Below are 21,405 nucleotides of genomic sequence, written 5' to 3' on the forward strand. Positions count from 1 at the left end.
TGGCTTTTGATTGAAATGTGGTCAGCTCATTACAGACAGTCGGTGTAGACTGGGTATTATGCTGATCTAAAGATCTGACTTGCAAGTACAGATGTCTGTGCTTAATAAAAATGGGGGGAAAGTTATGACTTAATAAATGGAGTTTGTCTGGAAGATAAAACTAGGGCCTGAGAAAATAGAAAGGCCAGGCTATGAAGTTTGAGGTAGCTGCTTTCAACCCAGAATGCCTGCCCTAAAACTGCTATGAAATAGCTTCCTGAATAGACCTTCAGGCCATACTGAACTGAACCCGGCAGGGCCCCCAGCTGGCTACCCTACACTTCACTTCCCTCTGGCAGTGGAGAGGAGCCCCACATAGGCCATGTCCCCACAAGCTGCTGCTTTCTGCATGGCTTGGTGTATAGGATGTATTTAAATAGTCAGTGAAAGGAGTGGATGGACCTGTAGCTGAGAAATCACGGTGGAAAACATGGAACCCCAGAGTTTCATCCTTTTATTGAAGCTTACAATTTCACTGGACTTTTGGCCCCAAATGAAAAAAAAAAAACGCAAATTAAAAAAAGTATTGGCAGGGAGAGGTGCCCACTGTCCCCTGGAGACTGAAGCCGAGCAGAGCATGGCAGGCAAGTGAGGGGTCCCAGCTGCGGAGGCAGAGCCTGGCCAAAGATGCCCAGGGAGCAGATTTGTCTGAGCAGGGCCAGCCCCAGGCAGTTAGAAGTTAACACACAAGGATTTATGGGTGTGGCGGAATCCAAGCCACTGGTCCCATGGGCATATCTCTCATGCTTGGTCACATTCCACTTTGGAGAAAATGGGCTCGTGTGACAGGATGGCCTGGTGAGGGAACACAGGTAGTAACGGTAATGGGCCAATGAACACTCACCACTGGCATCAGGGTGGAGCTCAGCTGACTGGACACTAACTCCATTACAAGAACCTGCTCCTGGTGCCAGGCTGTGCCACTCAACTGCTCATGGCCATCAGGACATTCAACTTCCATCCTCTCCTCCATGAGGCCCCTACCTGTGTGGCCTCAGCCCCGGTCCTCACTATTTGGTGGCTATGATGCAGGACTCTCAACCCTCTTTTGGAACAGTGTTGCATCAAGCAAGGGAGAATGTTCTTCTAAAGGGACAGGAAAAGAAGAGATGTCCACATACTTCTCTCACTCTAAGAAGCCAGGAAAGGTCCCTGGTGCACTCCACTCTCCACAGATGGGTTGGGTCATAGCATCCGAGAAGCTGTCATGGTGACGAAGTCCTCGAAGCTGAGCCGAATGTTGCCTTGTACAGCTGTGTCCTTCTCCCGGAAGGCCTCTGTCAGTACCTGCAGCTGGGTGCACACCTGGATGAAGCGGTCCAGCTGCATGGCAGGATTGGCAGAGCGTGGGCAGTAGCGGGAGACCAGAAGCTGGGTGAACTGGGGGCTCAGGTTGTAGCCCATTTGGGACAGAGCTGGAGAAGAGGGGCACACAGACCAGACACACAAAAACCTGCCATGAGCACCTCCATCAATCAGCAATACTGGATCACAGCAGTTCAAGGAACTTCGAGAGGATGGGCACAGAAGCATAAAGAGGGTAGAGAAATCCCAAGGGTCTAAGATGTCAGGAGCACAACAGGGGCCCTGTCTGGATGCTACCCTTAGGTGGAAGGCCCTTATCCCTCTTTCTCCCAGTCTCCATTATTATCTCTTCAGCTGAGGCTCATGGGATTCCAGAGATGACAACGGACTATCTGCAATCATTTCTGACTCATTTGCATTCCAAAAGGAAGCCTGAGCTCCCACGACCACCCTGCTTGGGGCAGACATCAGAGGCAGCACAGAAGAGGTATGAGGACCTGCTCTGGGGTCAGCCCCTGGGCAAGTTGCTTAGCCTCACTATCCCTATCTTCTCATCTCTAAAATGGGGATAATACTTAACTTGTAGGTTCTAGCAAGGATTAAAACGGGTGATCATGTAAAGCACTTAGCACAGTGACTGGCACATAAAAAGCACTCGGTAAGTGCTATTTTAATAAAGTCATCGCCACTCCAAGGTCTCTTGGAGCATCCTGTCTCTTCACTGGGATGCTTGCTTCCTTCCTTCCTCTGTTCATAACTTACCAGGCCAGGCTAAAACCTCAACTCTCCATTTGTTATGCAGGCCCTTAGGCAGGTTACCCACACTAAACCTCAGTTTTCTCACCTGTAAAAGGGAGATAATAAGGGATTCTTCATTGAAGGGTGTGGAATTATAAATAGTACCTAGCACATGGGAAGAATGAATTACATAAGCCTATTAAAAATAGCAAGCATTCAGTAAATATCTGTTTTGCTGTGGTTACTATCACCCTTACTAATATCCATGGCAAAAGCTGGCAAGAGTAGGTCATTACCATAGGCCATCTCCCCTCCCTTCTGCTGGGGGCAGATGTGGTGCACTCACTCCTGCCCATAGACCTCCTTAGTCTGAATGAAATCCACAGCCTGGGCAAAGGACTAGACTCTCTGGGGAGCCCTTTCTCCCTCCTGGGTGGCAAAGCTCCCTCTTGGGTCCTCCACTCAACCTCTTACTAACCTGCCTGAGCCCAAACTGTGGCCTCCTGCCTTACAGAGTCAGTTTGGAACCAGACCTGGGGCTGTGGCCTCAGGTCATCTTCCCCAACCGCAACTTTTAGAGTGCTCGGGGTCCCAAAGTTGGGAGAGAAACTGCCCACTAGCAGGGGTGGCAACAGACCCATCTTTCTGAGCCCTGTTCAGGGCTCTTTCCATTCTACATGCTAGAAACTGGAGAGGAAGGAGTCACCCCAGCCACACACACTGGTTTCACAGCCCTTAAGGTGCCAATTTTCCATCCTTAAGGCTCCCTGTAGCTGGGGCCATCTCACCCAGCACTCCGGGGTCCAGCCCTGATTCTGGACCCAGGTGTTTCCTTGCCCTGGATCTAGGCTCAGTGCCCCAACTGGGTCACAGGAGGGATGAGGGACACAGGCCTGCACTGAGAACAGCATTCTGTAGTGCAGGTGGACATTCGGTAGCAAGAGGAAATCCCTTTGTGTATCTTAGGGTGTAAAGAGAAGAGTCTAGCTCTGTCCTGCCCATCATGCCCCAGCCATGACCCGCACCTTGCTGCAGCTCTGTGTAGCTAATGGAGCCCGAGCGGTCCCGGTCATACTGCTGGAAGAGGTTCTTCCACTGCTGGATGAATTTCCACAGGGCTGAGAAGCCGTAGACATCGATGCGGCCTGACTTGGTCTTGTCAAACATGTCTGAAGGTGAGGAGGGAAAGGAGGGAAGGAAGGCTTCAAGACTGAAGGCCAAGGGTCCCCCTCAGGCCCCACTGAGGTAGCCCTTCTCCCCAGGCTGGAGTAGGTGACTTCACAGAACCAAGGCCTAAGGCCTAGATGCTTGCACCTGAGACACCCACATCAAGCGTTGCACCGTCCTCCTACTCTGGACACCTTTAGCCCCAGCCCATCCAGAACTGCATTTTCTCTGCAGCCTTGGCACCTGACCCCTCCCTGCTGTTTCCTACCAGGAGAGGGAGTACCATTCTATAGAAGAGGAAACTGAGTTAGCCTGTAACTAGGCAGGGTCTAGAACTTAAGAAAGATCTCAGGAAAAGAGCTCTCAGTCTAGGGGATCTCACCCTGAACCTAGCTTCCTCCCCGCAGTCCTCCCTGGTCAATGAATTTCTCTTCAGAATGTCTACCTACCCACCTACTGTACACTATCAGGTGGCTCTGCCCCAGCTCGGGCCCAAGGGCAAGGCGGAGACTCACTTATCATCATGAGGCAGGTCTCATCATTGAATGAGGACCAATTGCAGTTGACCAGGGCCTGCTTTAGCTCCTTCATGGAGATATAGCCACTGTGATCTGAGTCCACCGACTGGAACCAGGAGTAAGCCTCAGGATCCACATTGGGAGGGGCGCCACCTGGAGGAAGGGGTGTGAAGGCCATCAACAGAAATGCCAGGAAGGACCAGCCTCAGTAACTTCCTCGCTACAGGTTTTTCCTACACACAAAGCCTCACAAATTCACCTTCCGTCTTCCACGCAGCTGACATTCTTACTCTGACGGAAGAGGACCTTCAGTGAAGATTCATGAGTATATGCAGTTGATTTCAATTCCATGAGTCCTCTGGAGTTCTTGTATAGTGTTCCAGACACTACTCTTAGTTGATTTTATGTTTTTAAGGAACAGGGACCCATACCCCTGAAGCATTTCAAGAATTCTCTGGAAAAGGTGAACTGCGAGATGGGGGGGCATGGGTGGTAGATAAAAGTGTAGAAGCAGCCGGGCGCGGTGGCTCATGCCTGTAATCCCACCACTTTGGGAAGCCGAGGCAGGCATATCACCTGAGGTCGGGAGTTCGAGACCAGCCTGACCAACATGGAGAAACCCCGTCTCTACTAAAATACAAAATTAGCCAGGCGTGGTGGCACATGCCTGTAATCCCAGCTACTGGGGAGATGGAGGCAGGAGAATCGCTTGAACCCGGGAGGTGGAGGTTGTGGTGAGCCAAGATCATGCCATTGCACTCCAGCCCGAACAACAAGAGCGAAACTCCATCTCAAAAAAAAAAAAAGGTGTAGAAGCTGGTAAGTCTGTCTATTTCAGGACACTGAGTTAACTGGCCACAATAAGGGTCCCTTCACACAAAGACAGCCATGGGCAGTTGTGGAAGACAGAAACCACTGCCTAGTACCAAAGTTCAGTAAGGACAGAGGGAAAAGGTCTGCTTGACTTAGGGATTAGTCTGACCTCCTTGGAAAATCCAGGCAGGTTCTACCCATCATCCTAAAACATCAGTGTCATAGGGGAGCAAGGGCCACAGCCCTGGGGCAGGAGAGACTCTGTAACATGTTTGATCTGTGTAGTTTATATAGAAGAGCTCAGGCTTTGGAATCAAAGCAGACCTGGATTCAAACCCTGGATCTGATCCTTACTAGCTTGTGTGACATTAGGCAAAATGTTTAATTTTCTGAGTAATGACTTCCATGTTTCTAAAACGAACCCATTTCCCCAGAATCGTTGTGATGATTAAATGAGATAACAGAAAATAAAATCCTCAGCAAAGAGCCTGGAATGTGTGTATTCTGAGATATTTTCACAGAAAACGGATATTTAAACTGAGTTTCTCCCCATGGTAGGCTACATTATGTTTCCTGGCTAATAATCTCTAGCCAGAAGACACAGTCTGCACACCCACAGACATTGTACTAATATGGTACAATGGTTGAAAAGGCCAGTTCAATAATCTATTATTAGATTATTTGCTAATCTCCCCTTCCCTATAAGAGCATTGTACATCCTCTCCCACTGCCTGGTGGCTTGCAGAGGGACATCCATTCCCATCCTACTGATGTCAGTCTTGATCAGGGGTGCTCTGGCCAAAAGAATGCTAGTGGGCAAGACATACAGTACTTCAGAGAAGCTTTAAGAGGCATTGTGCATTCCTGCTAGCTCTCCTGCTCTTTCTCTCTGCCACAAAGATAACATATCCCAAACGGGAGCTGCTCCTTCAGCATGGATCCCTGAATGAAAAGACACACAGAACAGAAACTCAACAGCCAACTAACAGCTGCTGACATATAAGCAAAAGAAAGTAAGCATGAGCAAGTAATACAAACAAATGCTTGCAACACAACTAGCTGACAGACTTCTCATTTTGAGGACACACACTGAAGCTGGAAGCAAGATGCTAAGGTGCCAGAGACCAGGCTGCCTACACACCCACAGGAAGGACAAGGGCTGGCCATGGATAACCCAGAACCACGTCAAGAGGTACCCAGAGTCCAAGATCACTACTTACCCTGTCCGTAAGGCCCAGGCTGCTGGGCACCATAGGAACTTGGAGGTGGCTGACCATAGGGGCCCCTGGAGCTGCACCGCCATATGGTCCTCCTGGAGTTCCAGAGGGGAACATCCCAGGATTGGGGTGTCCATAAGGCCCTCCACCAGCTGGTGGTCCATAAGGCCCGCCAGGGGCAGGACCCCATAACCACCAGGGGCAGCCCACTGCCATACTGCCCTCCAGTACTGGGGGGTCCAGGGTAGTAGCTACCCGGAGGGGCTCCTGGTGCTTGTCCTGCAGCTCCTGGGCAGCCCTGTAGGAAGAGCAAGATTATCAGTCAGAATGATGAGGCCAGAAACTAGGCAGAGTATGGCACTTTACAGCCATAAAGCACTTCCACCACCATCCTTTCAACTGATCCTATAGGTAGGGTTGGAATTACGATCTCACTGCTCAGATGGGTAAACTGAGTTACCCAAAGTCACACCGCCAAAGACCTGCAGAGTCAGGGCTGAAATCCTCCTTTCCTAACTCTCCTTTCCTGCACGCCAAGGGGTGGGATCCTGTCTGGTTTGTGACTTTATCCCCAGCTCCCAGTGTAGAATGGATGCTCAGTAAATATTTCCTGTATGAATGAATAGGCAAGTGAATCAAACAGAATTCTCAATGTCCATCCTGTGGTACTCCCATCTCTATCTGCAGAACTCATGGGGAAAATGCAGGCTCTAACATACACCCCTGACCCTCATCAGTGACAAATGACAGAGCTGTAGCATGGATTCATCCACAGCATGTCTTCCTTACCCTAATGTAAAAACATATCCCTATCCTCACTCACAACTCTGTGAGGCAGGCAGGGGAGACCCTATTCCTAAGGCAATATGATACAATGGTTTCAACAGCCAGTTCAACAGCCAGGCGTGGTGGTTCACACCTGTGTAATCACAGCACTTTGGAAGTCTGAGGCAGGCAGACTGCTTGAGCCCAGGAGTTAGAGACCAGCCTGGGCAACATAGAAAAACAACATCTCTACTAAAAACCTGGGCAACATAGAAAAACTACATCTCTACTAAAAAAATACAAAAATTAGCCAGGTGTGGTGGTGTACACCTATAGTCCCAGTGACTCAGGAGGCTAAGGTGGGAGGCTCACCTGAGCCTGGGGAGATCGAGGCTACAGTGAGCCATGATCACACCACTGTACTCCAGCCTGGGTGACAGAGTAAGATCCAGTCTCAAAACAGACAAACAAACAAGAAACAACCAGTTCAAGAGTTCAAGTTCAGGTTCTGCCACTTACTAACTGGACTGACTTATCCTCTCTAAGCCTCAATATCTTCTGCTGTAAAATGGGAATAATAAAGCTACCTCTCAGGTTAGTTTGTGAATGAAATGAGGCCAGTCATGACACAGGGCCTGGCACAGATTAAGCACTCAACAAACACTATTAATAATAGCCTCCTACAGAGGACAAGACTCAAGTCCAGGAAAATCACACACAGGCTGTGTGGAGGGGCTGGGACCAGAACCTGGGTTTCTTGGCTCTATGTCCAGGGCATCTGTGCATTAGAGCATACATGGGGGCATTCCCTCTCTCATCCACCTTCCCACACCAATAGCCAGGGATCCCTGAGGCTCAGAGTGTTCTGCTCCATCTCCCTAAATGGCTAGCACAGGACGCAGCAGAGCACAGCCCCAACACATCTGCAGACAAGCTGAACTCAAGGGCACAGACAGCAGCTAGGCCCAGCTCCGAGGACGGCACCATCTAGATATGTTCTAGATCAAGCTGTGAGTGCACCAGTGGCCAAGCCACCCAGAGCCTGGGCTTTCTCTTTTTGTTGTGTTTGATAGCTTGAGATAATTACTCTTAAGGCTAAGGCCAAATTCATGAGGTTTTTTGTGGGGAGAGCAGGAAACAGGCCCTGTCACCTCCCCAACTCAGCAATCCTTGGGAGCTTTTCCTCCCTAGAAGCTGTCAGAGCTACTATACTAGCAAGACTCCTTCACAGACAAGAATGGGTCAGACAGATCTCAATTTAAAACTCTGCTCCCATCAGCTGAGTTCATGACTGTGGGCCTGTGGCTTCATCTCTCTGAGCCTGCTTCCTCACAAATAGAACAATTCCTTCCTCATTGGACTGTTCTGCAGATTATAAGAAATAAATGCAGCAAAATTCTGTTTAATTTTTAACTAAAGAATCCTTTGATAACCAACCTGGGCAACATAGTAAGATCCCACCTCTACAAAAAAATTTTTAAAATCAGCCAGGCATGGTGGTACACCGGTAGTCCCTGTTACTCGGGAGGCTAAAGCGGGAGGATCACTTGAGCCTGAGTTGGAGGCTGCAGTGAGCTGTGATTGTGCCACAACACTACAACCTGAGTAACAGAGAGAGACCCTGTCTCCAAAAAAGAAAAAAGAAAGAAGAGAAAGAAAGAATCCTTTGATAAAATAAATAAAACTAATACAAGAAAGTTGAGGCCGGGCGCGGTGGCTCAAGCCTGTAATCCTAGCACTTTGGGAGGCCGAGACGGGCGGATCGCAAGGTCAGGAGATCGAGACCATCCTGGCTAACACGGTGAAACCCCGTCTCTACTAAAAAAAAAAACTACAAAAAACTAGCTGGGCGAGGTGGCGGCGCCTGTAGTCCCAGCTACTCGGGAGGCTGAGGCAGGAGAATGGCGTGAACCCGGGAGGCGGAGCTTGCAGTGAGCTGAGATCCGGCCACTGCACTCNAGCCGGGCGCGGTGGCTCATGCCTGTAATCCCACCACTTTGGGAAGCCGAGGCAGGCATATCACCTGAGGTCGGGAGTTCGAGACCAGCCTGACCAACATGGAGAAACCCCGTCTCTACTAAAAATACAAAATTAGCCAGGCGTGGTGGCACATGCCTGTAATCCCAGCTACTGGGGAGATGGAGGCAGGAGAATCGCTTGAACCCGGGAGGTGGAGGTTGTGGTGAGCCAAGATCATGCCATTGCACTCCAGCCCGAACAACAAGAGCGAAACTCCATCTCAAAAAAAAAAAAAAGGTGTAGAAGCTGGTAAGTCTGTCTATTTCAGGACACTGAGTTAACTGGCCACAATAAGGGTCCCTTCACACAAAGACAGCCATGGGCAGTTGTGGAAGACAGAAACCACTGCCTAGTACCAAAGTTCAGTAAGGACAGAGGGAAAAAGGTCTGCTTGACTTAGGGATTAGTCTGACCTCCTTGGAAAAATCCAGGCAGGTTCTACCCATCATCCTAAAACATCAGTGTCATAGGGGAGCAAGGGCCACAGCCCTGGGGCAGGAGAGACTCTGTAACATGTTTGATCTGTGTAGTTTATATAGAAGAGCTCAGGCTTTGGAATCAAAGCAGACCTGGATTCAAACCCTGGATCTGATCCTTACTAGCTTGTGTGACATTAGGCAAAATGTTTAATTTTCTGAGTAATGACTTCCATGTTTCTAAAACGAACCCATTTCCCCAGAATCGTTGTGATGATTAAATGAGATAACAGAAAAATAAAATCCTCAGCAAAGAGCCTGGAATGTGTGTATTCTGAGATATTTTCACAGAAAAACGGATATTTAAACTGAGTTTCTCCCCATGGTAGGCTACATTATGTTTCCTGGCTAATAATCTCTAGCCAGAAGACACAGTCTGCACACCCACAGACATTGTACTAATATGGTACAATGGTTGAAAAGGCCAGTTCAATAATCTATTATTAGATTATTTGCTAATCTCCCCTTCCCTATAAGAGCATTGTACATCCTCTCCCACTGCCTGGTGGCTTGCAGAGGGACATCCATTCCCATCCTACTGATGTCAGTCTTGATCAGGGGGTGCTCTGGCCAAAAGAATGCTAGTGGGCAAGACATACAGTACTTCAGAGAAGCTTTAAGAGGCATTGTGCATTCCTGCTAGCTCTCCTGCTCTTTCTCTCTGCCACAAAGATAACATATCCCAAACGGGAGCTGCTCCTTCAGCATGGATCCCTGAATGAAAAGACACACAGAACAGAAACTCAACAGCCAACTAACAGCTGCTGACATATAAGCAAAAGAAAGTAAGCATGAGCAAGTAATACAAACAAATGCTTGCAACACAACTAGCTGACAGACTTCTCATTTTGAGGACACACACTGAAGCTGGAAGCAAGATGCTAAGGTGCCAGAGACCAGGCTGCCTACACACCCACAGGAAGGACAAGGGCTGGCCATGGATAACCCAGAACCACGTCAAGAGGTACCCAGAGTCCAAGATCACTACTTACCCTGTCCGTAAGGCCCAGGCTGCTGGGCACCATAGGAACTTGGAGGTGGCTGACCATAGGGGCCCCCTGGAGCTGCACCGCCATATGGTCCTCCTGGAGTTCCAGAGGGGAACATCCCAGGATTGGGGTGTCCATAAGGCCCTCCACCAGCTGGTGGTCCATAAGGCCCGCCAGGGGCAGGACCCCCATAACCACCAGGGGGCAGCCCACTGCCATACTGCCCTCCAGTACTGGGGGGTCCAGGGTAGTAGCTACCCGGAGGGGCTCCTGGTGCTTGTCCTGCAGCTCCTGGGCAGCCCTGTAGGAAGAGCAAGATTATCAGTCAGAATGATGAGGCCAGAAACTAGGCAGAGTATGGCACTTTACAGCCATAAAGCACTTCCACCACCATCCTTTCAACTGATCCTATAGGTAGGGTTGGAATTACGATCTCACTGCTCAGATGGGTAAACTGAGTTACCCAAAGTCACACCGCCAAAGACCTGCAGAGTCAGGGCTGAAATCCTCCTTTCCTAACTCTCCTTTCCTGCACGCCAAGGGGTGGGATCCTGTCTGGTTTGTGACTTTATCCCCAGCTCCCAGTGTAGAATGGATGCTCAGTAAATATTTCCTGTATGAATGAATAGGCAAGTGAATCAAACAGAATTCTCAATGTCCATCCTGTGGTACTCCCATCTCTATCTGCAGAACTCATGGGGAAAATGCAGGCTCTAACATACACCCCTGACCCTCATCAGTGACAAATGACAGAGCTGTAGCATGGATTCATCCACAGCATGTCTTCCTTACCCTAATGTAAAACATATCCCTATCCTCACTCACAACTCTGTGAGGCAGGCAGGGGAGACCCTATTCCTAAGGCAATATGATACAATGGTTTCAACAGCCAGTTCAACAGCCAGGCGTGGTGGTTCACACCTGTGTAATCACAGCACTTTGGAAGTCTGAGGCAGGCAGACTGCTTGAGCCCAGGAGTTAGAGACCAGCCTGGGCAACATAGAAAACAACATCTCTACTAAAACCTGGGCAACATAGAAAACTACATCTCTACTAAAAAAATACAAAATTAGCCAGGTGTGGTGGTGTACACCTATAGTCCCAGTGACTCAGGAGGCTAAGGTGGGAGGCTCACCTGAGCCTGGGGAGATCGAGGCTACAGTGAGCCATGATCACACCACTGTACTCCAGCCTGGGTGACAGAGTAAGATCCAGTCTCAAAACAGACAAACAAACAAGAAACAACCAGTTCAAGAGTTCAAGTTCAGGTTCTGCCACTTACTAACTGGACTGACTTATCCTCTCTAAGCCTCAATATCTTCTGCTGTAAAATGGGAATAATAAAGCTACCTCTCAGGTTAGTTTGTGAATGAAATGAGGCCAGTCATGACACAGGGCCTGGCACAGATTAAGCACTCAACAAACACTATTAATAATAGCCTCCTACAGAGGACAAGACTCAAGTCCAGGAAAATCACACACAGGCTGTGTGGAGGGGCTGGGACCAGAACCTGGGTTTCTTGGCTCTATGTCCAGGGCATCTGTGCATTAGAGCATACATGGGGCATTCCCTCTCTCATCCACCTTCCCACACCAATAGCCAGGGATCCCTGAGGCTCAGAGTGTTCTGCTCCATCTCCCTAAATGGCTAGCACAGGACGCAGCAGAGCACAGCCCCAACACATCTGCAGACAAGCTGAACTCAAGGGCACAGACAGCAGCTAGGCCCAGCTCCGAGGACGGCACCATCTAGATATGTTCTAGATCAAGCTGTGAGTGCACCAGTGGCCAAGCCACCCAGAGCCTGGGCTTTCTCTTTTGTTGTGTTTGATAGCTTGAGATAATTACTCTTAAGGCTAAGGCCAAATTCATGAGGTTTTTTGTGGGGAGAGCAGGAAACAGGCCCTGTCACCTCCCCAACTCAGCAATCCTTGGGAGCTTTTCCTCCCTAGAAGCTGTCAGAGCTACTATACTAGCAAGACTCCTTCACAGACAAGAATGGGTCAGACAGATCTCAATTTAAAACTCTGCTCCCATCAGCTGAGTTCATGACTGTGGGCCTGTGGCTTCATCTCTCTGAGCCTGCTTCCTCACAAATAGAACAATTCCTTCCTCATTGGACTGTTCTGCAGATTATAAGAAATAAATGCAGCAAAATTCTGTTTAATTTTAACTAAAGAATCCTTTGATAACCAACCTGGGCAACATAGTAAGATCCCACCTCTACAAAAAAATTTTAAAATCAGCCAGGCATGGTGGTACACCGGTAGTCCCTGTTACTCGGGAGGCTAAAGCGGGAGGATCACTTGAGCCTGAGTTGGAGGCTGCAGTGAGCTGTGATTGTGCCACAACACTACAACCTGAGTAACAGAGAGAGACCCTGTCTCCAAAAAAGAAAAAAGAAAGAAGAGAAAGAAAGAATCCTTTGATAAAATAAATAAAACTAATACAAGAAAGTTGAGGCCGGGCGCGGTGGCTCAAGCCTGTAATCCTAGCACTTTGGGAGGCCGAGACGGGCGGATCGCAAGGTCAGGAGATCGAGACCATCCTGGCTAACACGGTGAAACCCCGTCTCTACTAAAAAAAAAAACTACAAAAAACTAGCTGGGCGAGGTGGCGGCGCCTGTAGTCCCAGCTACTCGGGAGGCTGAGGCAGGAGAATGGCGTGAACCCGGGAGGCGGAGCTTGCAGTGAGCTGAGATCCGGCCACTGCACTCCAGCCTGGGTGACAGAGCGAGACTCCGTCTCAAAAAAAAAAAGTCATCTTGTAACAGACCCTGGAACACTCCCAACTTCCGTGTGTTTGATCCTCACATTTGGCTTCCAGTAAACCTTCATCAAATTATTTCTGCCTCAATAACCTTGATNGTCCTGGCTAACACGGTGAAACCCCGTCTCTACTAAAAAAAAAAACTACAAAAAACTAGCTGGGCGAGGTGGCGGCGCCTGTAGTCCCAGCTACTCGGGAGGCTGAGGCAGGAGAATGGCGTGAACCCGGGAGGCGGAGCTTGCAGTGAGCTGAGATCCGGCCACAGCACTCCAGCCTGGGTGACAGCACGAGACTCCGTCTCAAAAAAAAAAAAAAAAGTTGCTCTGGCTGAAGTAAAGTGGGGGCTCCAGAGCCCTACCATATGGAACCCCCCTCCCTTGCTAGATTCTGAGGGGCTCTGAAGAACCCTCACCGTGACTGAAAAGACAGTCTGAAAACCACTCACATAAGAAAAATAGTTTTCACAACAGTGCCTGGCATAAAGCAAATGATCAATAAGTCATAGCTGCTATTGTTCTATTAATTGCTATTATCAGCAAAATCCTGGACCAGGTGAACTGTGGGGGGTGGGGTATAAAGGAGAGTGAAGCACTCTGAAGGAGCTCACAGTTGACAGGACTTAATATGTAGACACTGTGTAATGTCTAACAAAATAGCATAAGGAAAACAGGTTTCTGAAATGGAGACATAAGTTATGTGCCATAGGGCTGCAAAGGAAGGAGGGCAAAATCAGGGAGTGTTTCCATGAGAGTGGCATTTGAACTAGGACTTAGAGAATGAACAAGATTCCCAAGGGGCTGGAGAGGTGTGATGAGAGAAATACCCAGAAGACAAGTCACTTAACCTAATCCCCTCATTTTACAGACAGGGAGGGAGGGAGGGACTTGCCCAAGTCATGCTGTGAGCTGCAGGCAGAGACAAGGCTGGACCACTCCTTTGCACCCAAGGACTCCTCCTGCCTCCTGCTACAATGCTCCTTCCTTATCCAATAGGGGTCAGGATTCTAGCATAGGATAGAAAGGGAGTGGGGACTCTGCAGAATCTGGGCACACCCAAAGAACAGGCCAGACACAAAGCCAGAAGTAGCTGCCCCACTATAAGCCCTGTGAACAAAGCTATAAACTGCACCTGGCACCTAGGAAAACCCACCTAGGAAACCACCTATAAACCACCCAAGAAACACCCCCAGGCCAACAAGGCAGGTGCTGCCAGGCAGGTCTCCTGCCCTCCCGGCTATTGCAGTCTGGCAGCAGTTAAACCCTTTCCTTTCTGTCCTGCATTAAAGACCTCCTCTGTAGTTTACAAAGTACTTTCACAAACACAAACACTACTGGCAGAATCTTGCCAATGGCCTCCTAACAGAAAAAAGGAAGATGTTAGTTGGCCTCTTTTACAGATGAAGAAACTAAGCCACAGAGCTGTTAAAGGACTTCATTTGGCACACGTTTTCAGAGTGACGATATTGTACTAGGCTCTGTGGTAGATCTGAGGACACAACTAAATGAAGTCCTGCCCTTAAGGAGCCCACAGAAAATTGTGATACAATCTGATCAGTGCCATTCAGAAAAATCTACTTATGTGCTATCAAGGAAGCTTAGATGGAGGGATTTGTGCTGTTTGAAGAATGAATAAATGAACAACGCATGAGGTGGATCAAGGAAAGTTTCCTGGAGGAAGTGGCAGTGATACTGGAATTGGTCCTTGAAGGATGCATAGGCATTCTCAAGAGGCAGGCAGGGAAGGACACTCCAGACAGAAGGGAGAAGAAAGACAAAGGCACAGACTTCAGAGTGAGCATAGTGCATTCAGGGAATGAGTTAAACTGCAGAGCCAAGAATGCAGTGTGAACCCAGAAAGGCAGGCCCTTTATACACTCCTTGACTGAGCACCTCTCCCACTGCATTTCAGTTAGCTGTGAGGTATCAGTGTCTAAGAGTAGTTTCTGTCTGTCTAGCATCTCCCCCATCCAACAGTAAGCTCCCCAGGGACAGACACTGGGCCTCACTCATCATAGTACCCCAGGGCCCAGCACAGTGCCTGGCACCTGCAAGTCTCCACAAATATTTGAACAAATGAACACCACTCTAAAGAGTTTGGCTGGGGCTTTATGCCGGAGAAAACAGAGCACTACAGAAGGGTTTCCAACAGGAGAGGAACGTGATCAGAACCTTGTTTAGGGAAGTAACCAGCAGCGGTGTGGAGGATGAGCCAGCGACGGAGGCAGTAGCCCAGGTGTTGGGCAGGCAGGGCATGAACCAGACAGCACACTGGGGGATGAAGAGAACGGAATGGATTCTGAAGCTATTTCAGAGATAGACCAGACATGACTTGGTGACTAATTAGATTAGGAAAGAGATGGAGGAGTGAGGAAAGTGTTTAGAATGACTCGGGTTTTTCTAGCTTGCACAAGATGAAGGAGGTGGAGCCAACTGAGACAGAATCCAGGCTACACAGGAAGTTTGGGGAAGAAGATGAGGTGGTCCCTGCCTCACAGAGGGTCACCCAGTGTCACTGAGTTGTCAGCAAAGGTCTGAACCAGAAATGAAAAACAGCGTCCCTGACTCCATGTTCTTTTATACTACTCCATGCTCCCAGCCCTTTTTAGAATTTTTCCAAGAGTTATTTCATACCGATAAACACAAGATTGTGAAGTGGAAGGAAAAAGGAAGAGTTCAGTAACTGCAGCTTCTGCAGCAACACAGAAAAACTATCTCTAGGGCTCTGGCTGATTGCAAATAAGCTACATCTGACGCCCTGGGGGAATGGGGGCAATGAACATTTATTGAGGTTCCGCTAGGTGCTTCCAGTTCAATCAGCTCTCACTGATCCTCAGTCCTGTGAGGTAAACACTATCATCTCCATTTTGCAGATGAGAAAATTAAGGGGCAGAGAGTTTAATACCATACCTGAGATCAGGTAGCTAGAATGAGCGAGCTGGGATTCAAGTCAGGGTCTGCATGACTCTACACTACCCCCTCCTGTTTGTTCACTCAATAAATGAGTGAGAGCCTAGCATGTGTCTGCGCGAGGGATTGTGTTAAATGTCTCTGTCAAATGCAATGAATTTCTACCGCGGACAGAGGTAGAGGGAAGGCTGGATTAGGTGATCTCTCAGAGCCTTCAAGCCCAGAAATCAGGGAGTCTCAGAAAAATCTTACTTTCATCCCAGCACCTAGACCCAGTTCGAGCGCCACATTCTGTAAGACACCCTAAAGATTCTTCAGTCCAACCTCTCAGTTAATACTGGAATCTCTGCAGCACCACTTGGAATCTCTACTTGCACTCGTGCAAGCAGTAGGGAGCTTACCTCCTCCCAAATAACCATCTCAGAAAGTCCTGGGTTTTTTTTTTTTTTCTTTCCAGTTCTGAGGACTCACTCTTCTAACCTCAAGACCCTGTAAAGCTCAAAGGTATCAAAGGCTGTTCCAAGTTGAGCCCTGACGACGAATGGAGGAGGGAGCATTGCAAAGATAGGTCTGCAACCCAGAGCTACTCTTCAAGTGCATGGGAGGAGGTGGGAAGCCCAAACTAAGGGGTTAAACAATCACAAGACAAAAGGAATGGTTCAAGCATTCACCAGCAGAGCCACTTGAAATAGGAGAGAAGTATGCAACCAATAAACAATGAGCCAAGAACCATCCCCAGACTTCAATTACCTCTGTGCTCACACTTTCCAATCTTTCCAGCTTCATCACTCCGGAGCTACAGACCCACATATCCAGCAGCCTCCTGGACCTTCCCTCCAAACACATGCCTCCCTGTGTTCTCATCTCAGTGAATGGAGTCCCATTCCTCCTAATCATACAAACCCAAAGCCTTAGTGCCCTCCTGGGAACCTCCTCTTTCTTCCTCTCTGTCACCTTACTCAGGCACCAAGTTTTCTCAACTCTACCTCCTAGGTGCTTCTCAAATCTCCTCTACCAGGTCACAGTTCTCTTTAGCCTAGATTACCTCAATAGTGTCAAAACCGGTATCCCTGCCTCCTGTCTCTCCGGCTTCAATCCATTCTCACAGCACCCCACGGTAAGCGCTCTAAAGTACAAACGGGACAAAACACTTCACTGGCTCCCTCCCTATTCTTAGGATGAAGCCACACTCCCCCAAAACGCTCACAAGTCCCTTTGGGATCTGGCCCTTGCTTACCTTTCTAGTCTAATTTCCTACCCCTTTCCCCCACATCACTACAACTACACTGAACTTCTTAAAGTTCCTCCAAAATCCTAGGCTGTCTTGCTTGCTTCCCGGGCTTTGTGCAGCTATTTCCTCCGCTGGAATATCATTCCTTTCTTCACTCAGTTAATTTCTACCAGTGATTCAGTTTTTGGCTTAAATATCACCTCTTTTTAAAAAGGCTTGATGCACCCCTAGACTGAGTTAGGTATCTCACTCTCCGGTGCTGTACCTTACACTTACTCCCATTTAATACTTATCACATTGTCTCTTCAATCTGCATAACTGCATTACTCCTCCACTTGGGAGTATTCTACATGCCCAACACCATACCTGGCACTTTACGTGGATTATCGTATTTAATCTTTAGAGTAATTCTGAGGTAGATACTATTATGACTCCATTTTAAAGAAGGGAAAACTAGACCAGGCGTGGTGGCTCATGCCTGTAAGCCCAGCACTTTGGGAGGCTGAGGCAGGTGGATCACTTGAGGTCAGGAGTTTGAGACCAGCCTGGTCAACATGGCGAAACCCCATCTCTACTAAAAATACAAAAAAATCAGCCAGGTGTGGTGGCATGCGCCTATAATTCCAGCTACTTGGGAGGCTAAAGCAGGAGAACTGCTTGAACCCGGGAGGCAGAGGTTGCAGTGAGCCAAGATTGTGCCACTGCACTCCAGCCTGGGCAACAGAGCGAGACTCTGTCTCAAAAATAAATAAATACATAAAAATGTTTTTTTAAAAAAAGGGAAAACTGAGTCCCAGACTTTTGCAACAAACTTCTGCAAAGGAGTGGCAAAGCAGGGATTTGACACCAACTCTCTCTGGCTTCAGAAACTAAGCTCTTCAGCACTGAAATCCACCAAGGTGGTTCCCCCATAAGACCAAAGGGTGCCTGAATTTTACTACTCCAATACCCAGTCCCTGCTTGGGTACCCTGAACTGGAAGCAGTGGAAAATTACAGGAATTCTGACTCCTAACAATAGGCTGGAATCCTCCAAAGCTATGTAGTGGGTGGAGGGGAGGCAGCACTGATTGAGATGCTCTAAAACAACCCGTTTCCTTTCTTAGAACACCTGAGACCAGGAGGCGGACAAGGGTATGGTAGGAAAAAAAGCAACATTTCTTTTTCTATTCCAGACTCCTCTCTCTGTGCTCCTTTTCAGTATTTCACTCCAAGAATAGCCCAGGCAGCATGGCATCATGAGAGCAGTCACAGCAGCAAGAGCTGCCACCAGACACTGGCGTGTACTAGGCACTAGCAACGTGCCAGGCTCCCCACATTTCAACCTCATTTTAGCCCTTTTCACAGGTATTATTTCTCCCTTTATATAACAGGTGAGGAAGCTGAGGCTTGGAGCCCTTAGTTTGTCCAAGGGTATATAACAATAATATTAACACAGCTAGATTCTAGCACAGTTCTGTCTAACCTGTCACTGCTTTTAGGATGCACACAAATTGTCCCTAATGCTTATTAGCATGTAGATTCCTGGCTACAGAACAGGTCTGAAGTGGGACCCGAAAGTGTGCTTTCTTAAACAAGCTCTCAGGTGATTCTGAGGCAGAAGACCAGCCACTGGGAAACAAGGCACTATGAATGTTTTCTCAGCCTATGTTGCTCAGAAATACTAGAGTCACAAAAAGTGACTAGACATCTGAAAAGAAAGAGGGGAGGGGGAGTTTCTATGGTTAAATATGTTTAAGAAATACTGAATATTATATTCCTTTCTGGAAGATTTACAATGTACATTAGCAAATTAAGAATTTTGAAATTGTTTGTGGTCAACAAACTTATTCAGCTATACTTAACAAGAGTATTTCCAAAACTTTAGTTAACTACAGAATCCTCCTATATTTACAATATCTATTAACACCTCACAAGACTCAGCAAACGGAACGGACTTTAGGAAACAACTGCTATGTTACACTTCCTCCTAACTCCAGCCTGCAGTGGCCTCTTTCCTACCTCTCTCTAAGGATGCAATAAGAGAAGTCCTAAGCTCTGGTCATGGCCTCACCCTCACTTACTACATGTGACTTTTGGGAAGCCACTTAACCTCTTTGGGTTTGTTTCTTAGCAGTTAATTAGGGGTAATAATACCTGCTTGCCCATAGAGCCTTCGTGATTAGGATAATGGAGGTCCGAACACTGTGTAACCCGTACAAGACCGCACTCCTTGGCAGGGCTGTTACATCTTTTGGCATGTGACTATACTCAGCTGAGCACTGTGTAATATACCAGTTGACTTCGTTTTCCCACATTTCCTGCATGGGTTTCATCTCCTAAATAACTGTGCGATCGCAGACCTCTGTGGGCTTCATTTCCTCCTCTGTAAAATGAGGGGTCTATTTTGAGGACCCTTCGGGCACTGGCCTTTTAGAAGTCTAGTAAACATCAAAATGCTAAAGGGCAACACTTGTTACACCTCACTACGTACCAAACCCTTCGTAAGCATCACCTCCTGACTCTCCACAATAGCTTTATGAGGCAGATCCTATTATTCGGCCCTATTTTACAGGAGGAAACTTGGACTCAGAAAGGCAAAACATTTTGCTCAAGGGCTCACAACTATTTAGGTGGTAGAGCTAAGGTATGAACCTACCTCTGACTCCAAAGTGCACTTCAACACCCTACTATCACCCAACAAAGAATTCTGGCCACAGAATCACCTTGTTGTGATATTCCTCACTGAATATACGCTGGGGAAGAGGAATCTGAAGACAGCCCGGGTTCTGACCTCGGCCCTGCTGCCTAACTGCCTGGTGACTTCAGGTAAATTCTGTGTCTTCTCGGGGTTCACTTTTCTATGTGCGAAATGGCGGTGCTGAACTAAGTCAGTGGTCAAACCAGCTCACTTGTGGCGCCTGCTACAACCAAAGTTTCCTGATGACTCTGACGCAGTGTAGGGTGGGTCCGGAAGCCTGGATTTTTATCCGACGCCCCAAACGAGATCGACGGAACCAGAACTCTAAACGTCCGGTCATGGCTGATGCCCCCGCCCAAGGCCCCCAGGCCTTGGGAGGCTGTGGAGCCCAGGCCAGCGCCAGCCTGGACCTGTGGGGTCCAAGGTCCCCAAATCCTCGCGTGAGCGACGTCAAAGGGGGCGCGACACGACCTCGCGAATGTGCGGTCCTTCATGACGTGAGCCGGGCGCGACCGACGGTCCCTTTTCGGTTCTCTACAGCGCAAGGCCTCGCTGAAGCGAACCCGTCGTGGGAAGGGCGCGGAGAAAGCGGGGAAAAGGAGCAGGAGGGCGCCGGGCCTGCGCTTGGCACGGCCGCTACCTGGATTAGCGGGTCCCTCACACACTCACCTGCCGGTACGGATAGCTGGCCATGGCGATTCTGACGTCACACGCAGGCAAGGGGCGGGGCTTTCCGCTCTCAAACCCGCCCCTCGCCTCGGCTTTGGGGCTGGACTCGCATCTGACTGGACGTCTGCGCCTGTCAATCTTGGGCACTATCGGCCGACGGAAGTGACGATGGGGCAGTGGGAGGATGCCTACCCGAGAGACCACGAGAGCTAAGTGACTGATGGAGCTTCCAGAAGTCTTGGCAGCTGTGCCGGCGCTAATGTTCCTCCCTTTCCTGAGCTGGAGTGGGCCCAAGCGGTGGTCAGGTTGGGATATTTAGTGAGAAGCCTGGGTGGGGTGTCGCTGCGGTAGCCATGTTATAACCTGGCAAGTGGGACGCATGATAGTGACGTAGTTGCTAGCGTAGCTACTGAGTTTCCGTAGAGGAGCCGCGGGAAAGGAGAGGAGGGGCGGTGGGCAGGCGGTTCCCCTGACAACGGGGAACCGACCGACTCTTCCCGGTAGAGAGAAGCGATGGCGGAATTACTTTTCTAATGTCAAACCACTGGGTACCAGTTAGTAGCCTTGTAGTGGGATACAGATCTGTGGTCTTTGGAGAAAAAAATCCCAGACCGTTAGAGTTGAAGGAAAATTGAATTATCTAGTGCCTCTTTCTTCGTAAATGGGGAAACTGAGGTCCAGAGAGGCAATTGACTTGCCCTAGCTCACAGTGGGTGGCCTAGAACCGGGGTCAATGGATGTCCAGTTCTCAGCAGGGAAGTCTAGGTCGGTCCCCATCGCAGGTCAAATCCTGGTGACTGAGTAATCTCAGCACCATATACTTGCCACTCAGTGGTTCCGGTTGTACAGTTATTTGTGTGCTTATTTGATTACTTTGTCAAGTTCTTCCATGTGGGCTAGGGTTTTGTCTGTTTTTGCTTGTCAGTATAACTCCAGTATCTAGTACAGCGACTGACACGATTATTATGAAGTGTTATCCAGTCTAGCCCATCTATCTAACCAAGTGCACTTTCCAAAATCACAGTGCTGATCATGCCACTTGCCCATTGCACAGCCTACAACGGATGCTGTTCATCCACGCCTACAAAATAAGGCCCAATCTCTT

At 48.7% G+C, this 21,405-nt stretch overlaps 1 protein-coding gene across 2 annotated transcripts; it reads right to left on the reverse strand.

The window, feature by feature from the left end:
- Positions 1 to 472: 472 nt before the first annotated feature.
- On the reverse strand, positions 473 to 20,691 carry PEF1 (penta-EF-hand domain containing 1). Of its 2 annotated transcripts, XM_017857033.1 has the most exons (5): positions 20,301 to 20,691; positions 10,050 to 10,347; positions 3,765 to 3,920; positions 3,108 to 3,251; positions 473 to 1,454 (listed from the first exon to the last, which is right to left on the reverse strand). In XM_017857033.1, exons 1-5 carry the CDS (start codon positions 20,322 to 20,324, stop codon positions 1,225 to 1,227), a joined length of 852 nt encoding a protein of 283 aa, XP_017712522.1. In that variant the 5' UTR covers positions 20,325 to 20,691; the 3' UTR covers positions 473 to 1,224. The 2 variants fall into 2 exon arrangements, with proteins under 2 accessions (XP_017712522.1, XP_017712521.1); XM_017857032.1 differs by lacking the exons at positions 10,050 to 10,347; positions 20,301 to 20,691 and adding an exon at positions 5,801 to 6,103.
- Positions 20,692 to 21,405: the final 714 nt, after the last annotated feature.

The sequence above is a fragment of the Rhinopithecus bieti genome, unplaced genomic scaffold (assembly GCF_001698545.2).
Source record: "Rhinopithecus bieti isolate Rb0 unplaced genomic scaffold, ASM169854v2 scaffold_44592, whole genome shotgun sequence".
Classification (NCBI taxonomy): Eukaryota; Metazoa; Chordata; class Mammalia; order Primates; family Cercopithecidae; genus Rhinopithecus; species Rhinopithecus bieti.

What these genes read in the sequence shown, in the direction of transcription:
- PEF1 (XM_017857033.1), bottom strand. Translation starts at nt 20,324, where the DNA reads ATGGCCAGCTATCCGTACCGGCAG. An exon ending in GCCTGGGCCTTACGGACAGG is followed by an intron (nt 3,921 to 10,049) that starts GTAAGTAGTGAT and finishes CCCTTCCTCCAG; the next exon opens with GTGGCGCCCCTCCCAATGTG. An exon ending in CTACACAGAGCTGCAGCAAG is followed by an intron (nt 1,455 to 3,107) that starts GTGCGGGTCATG and finishes CCTCTTCTCCAG; the next exon opens with CTCTGTCCCAAATGGGCTAC.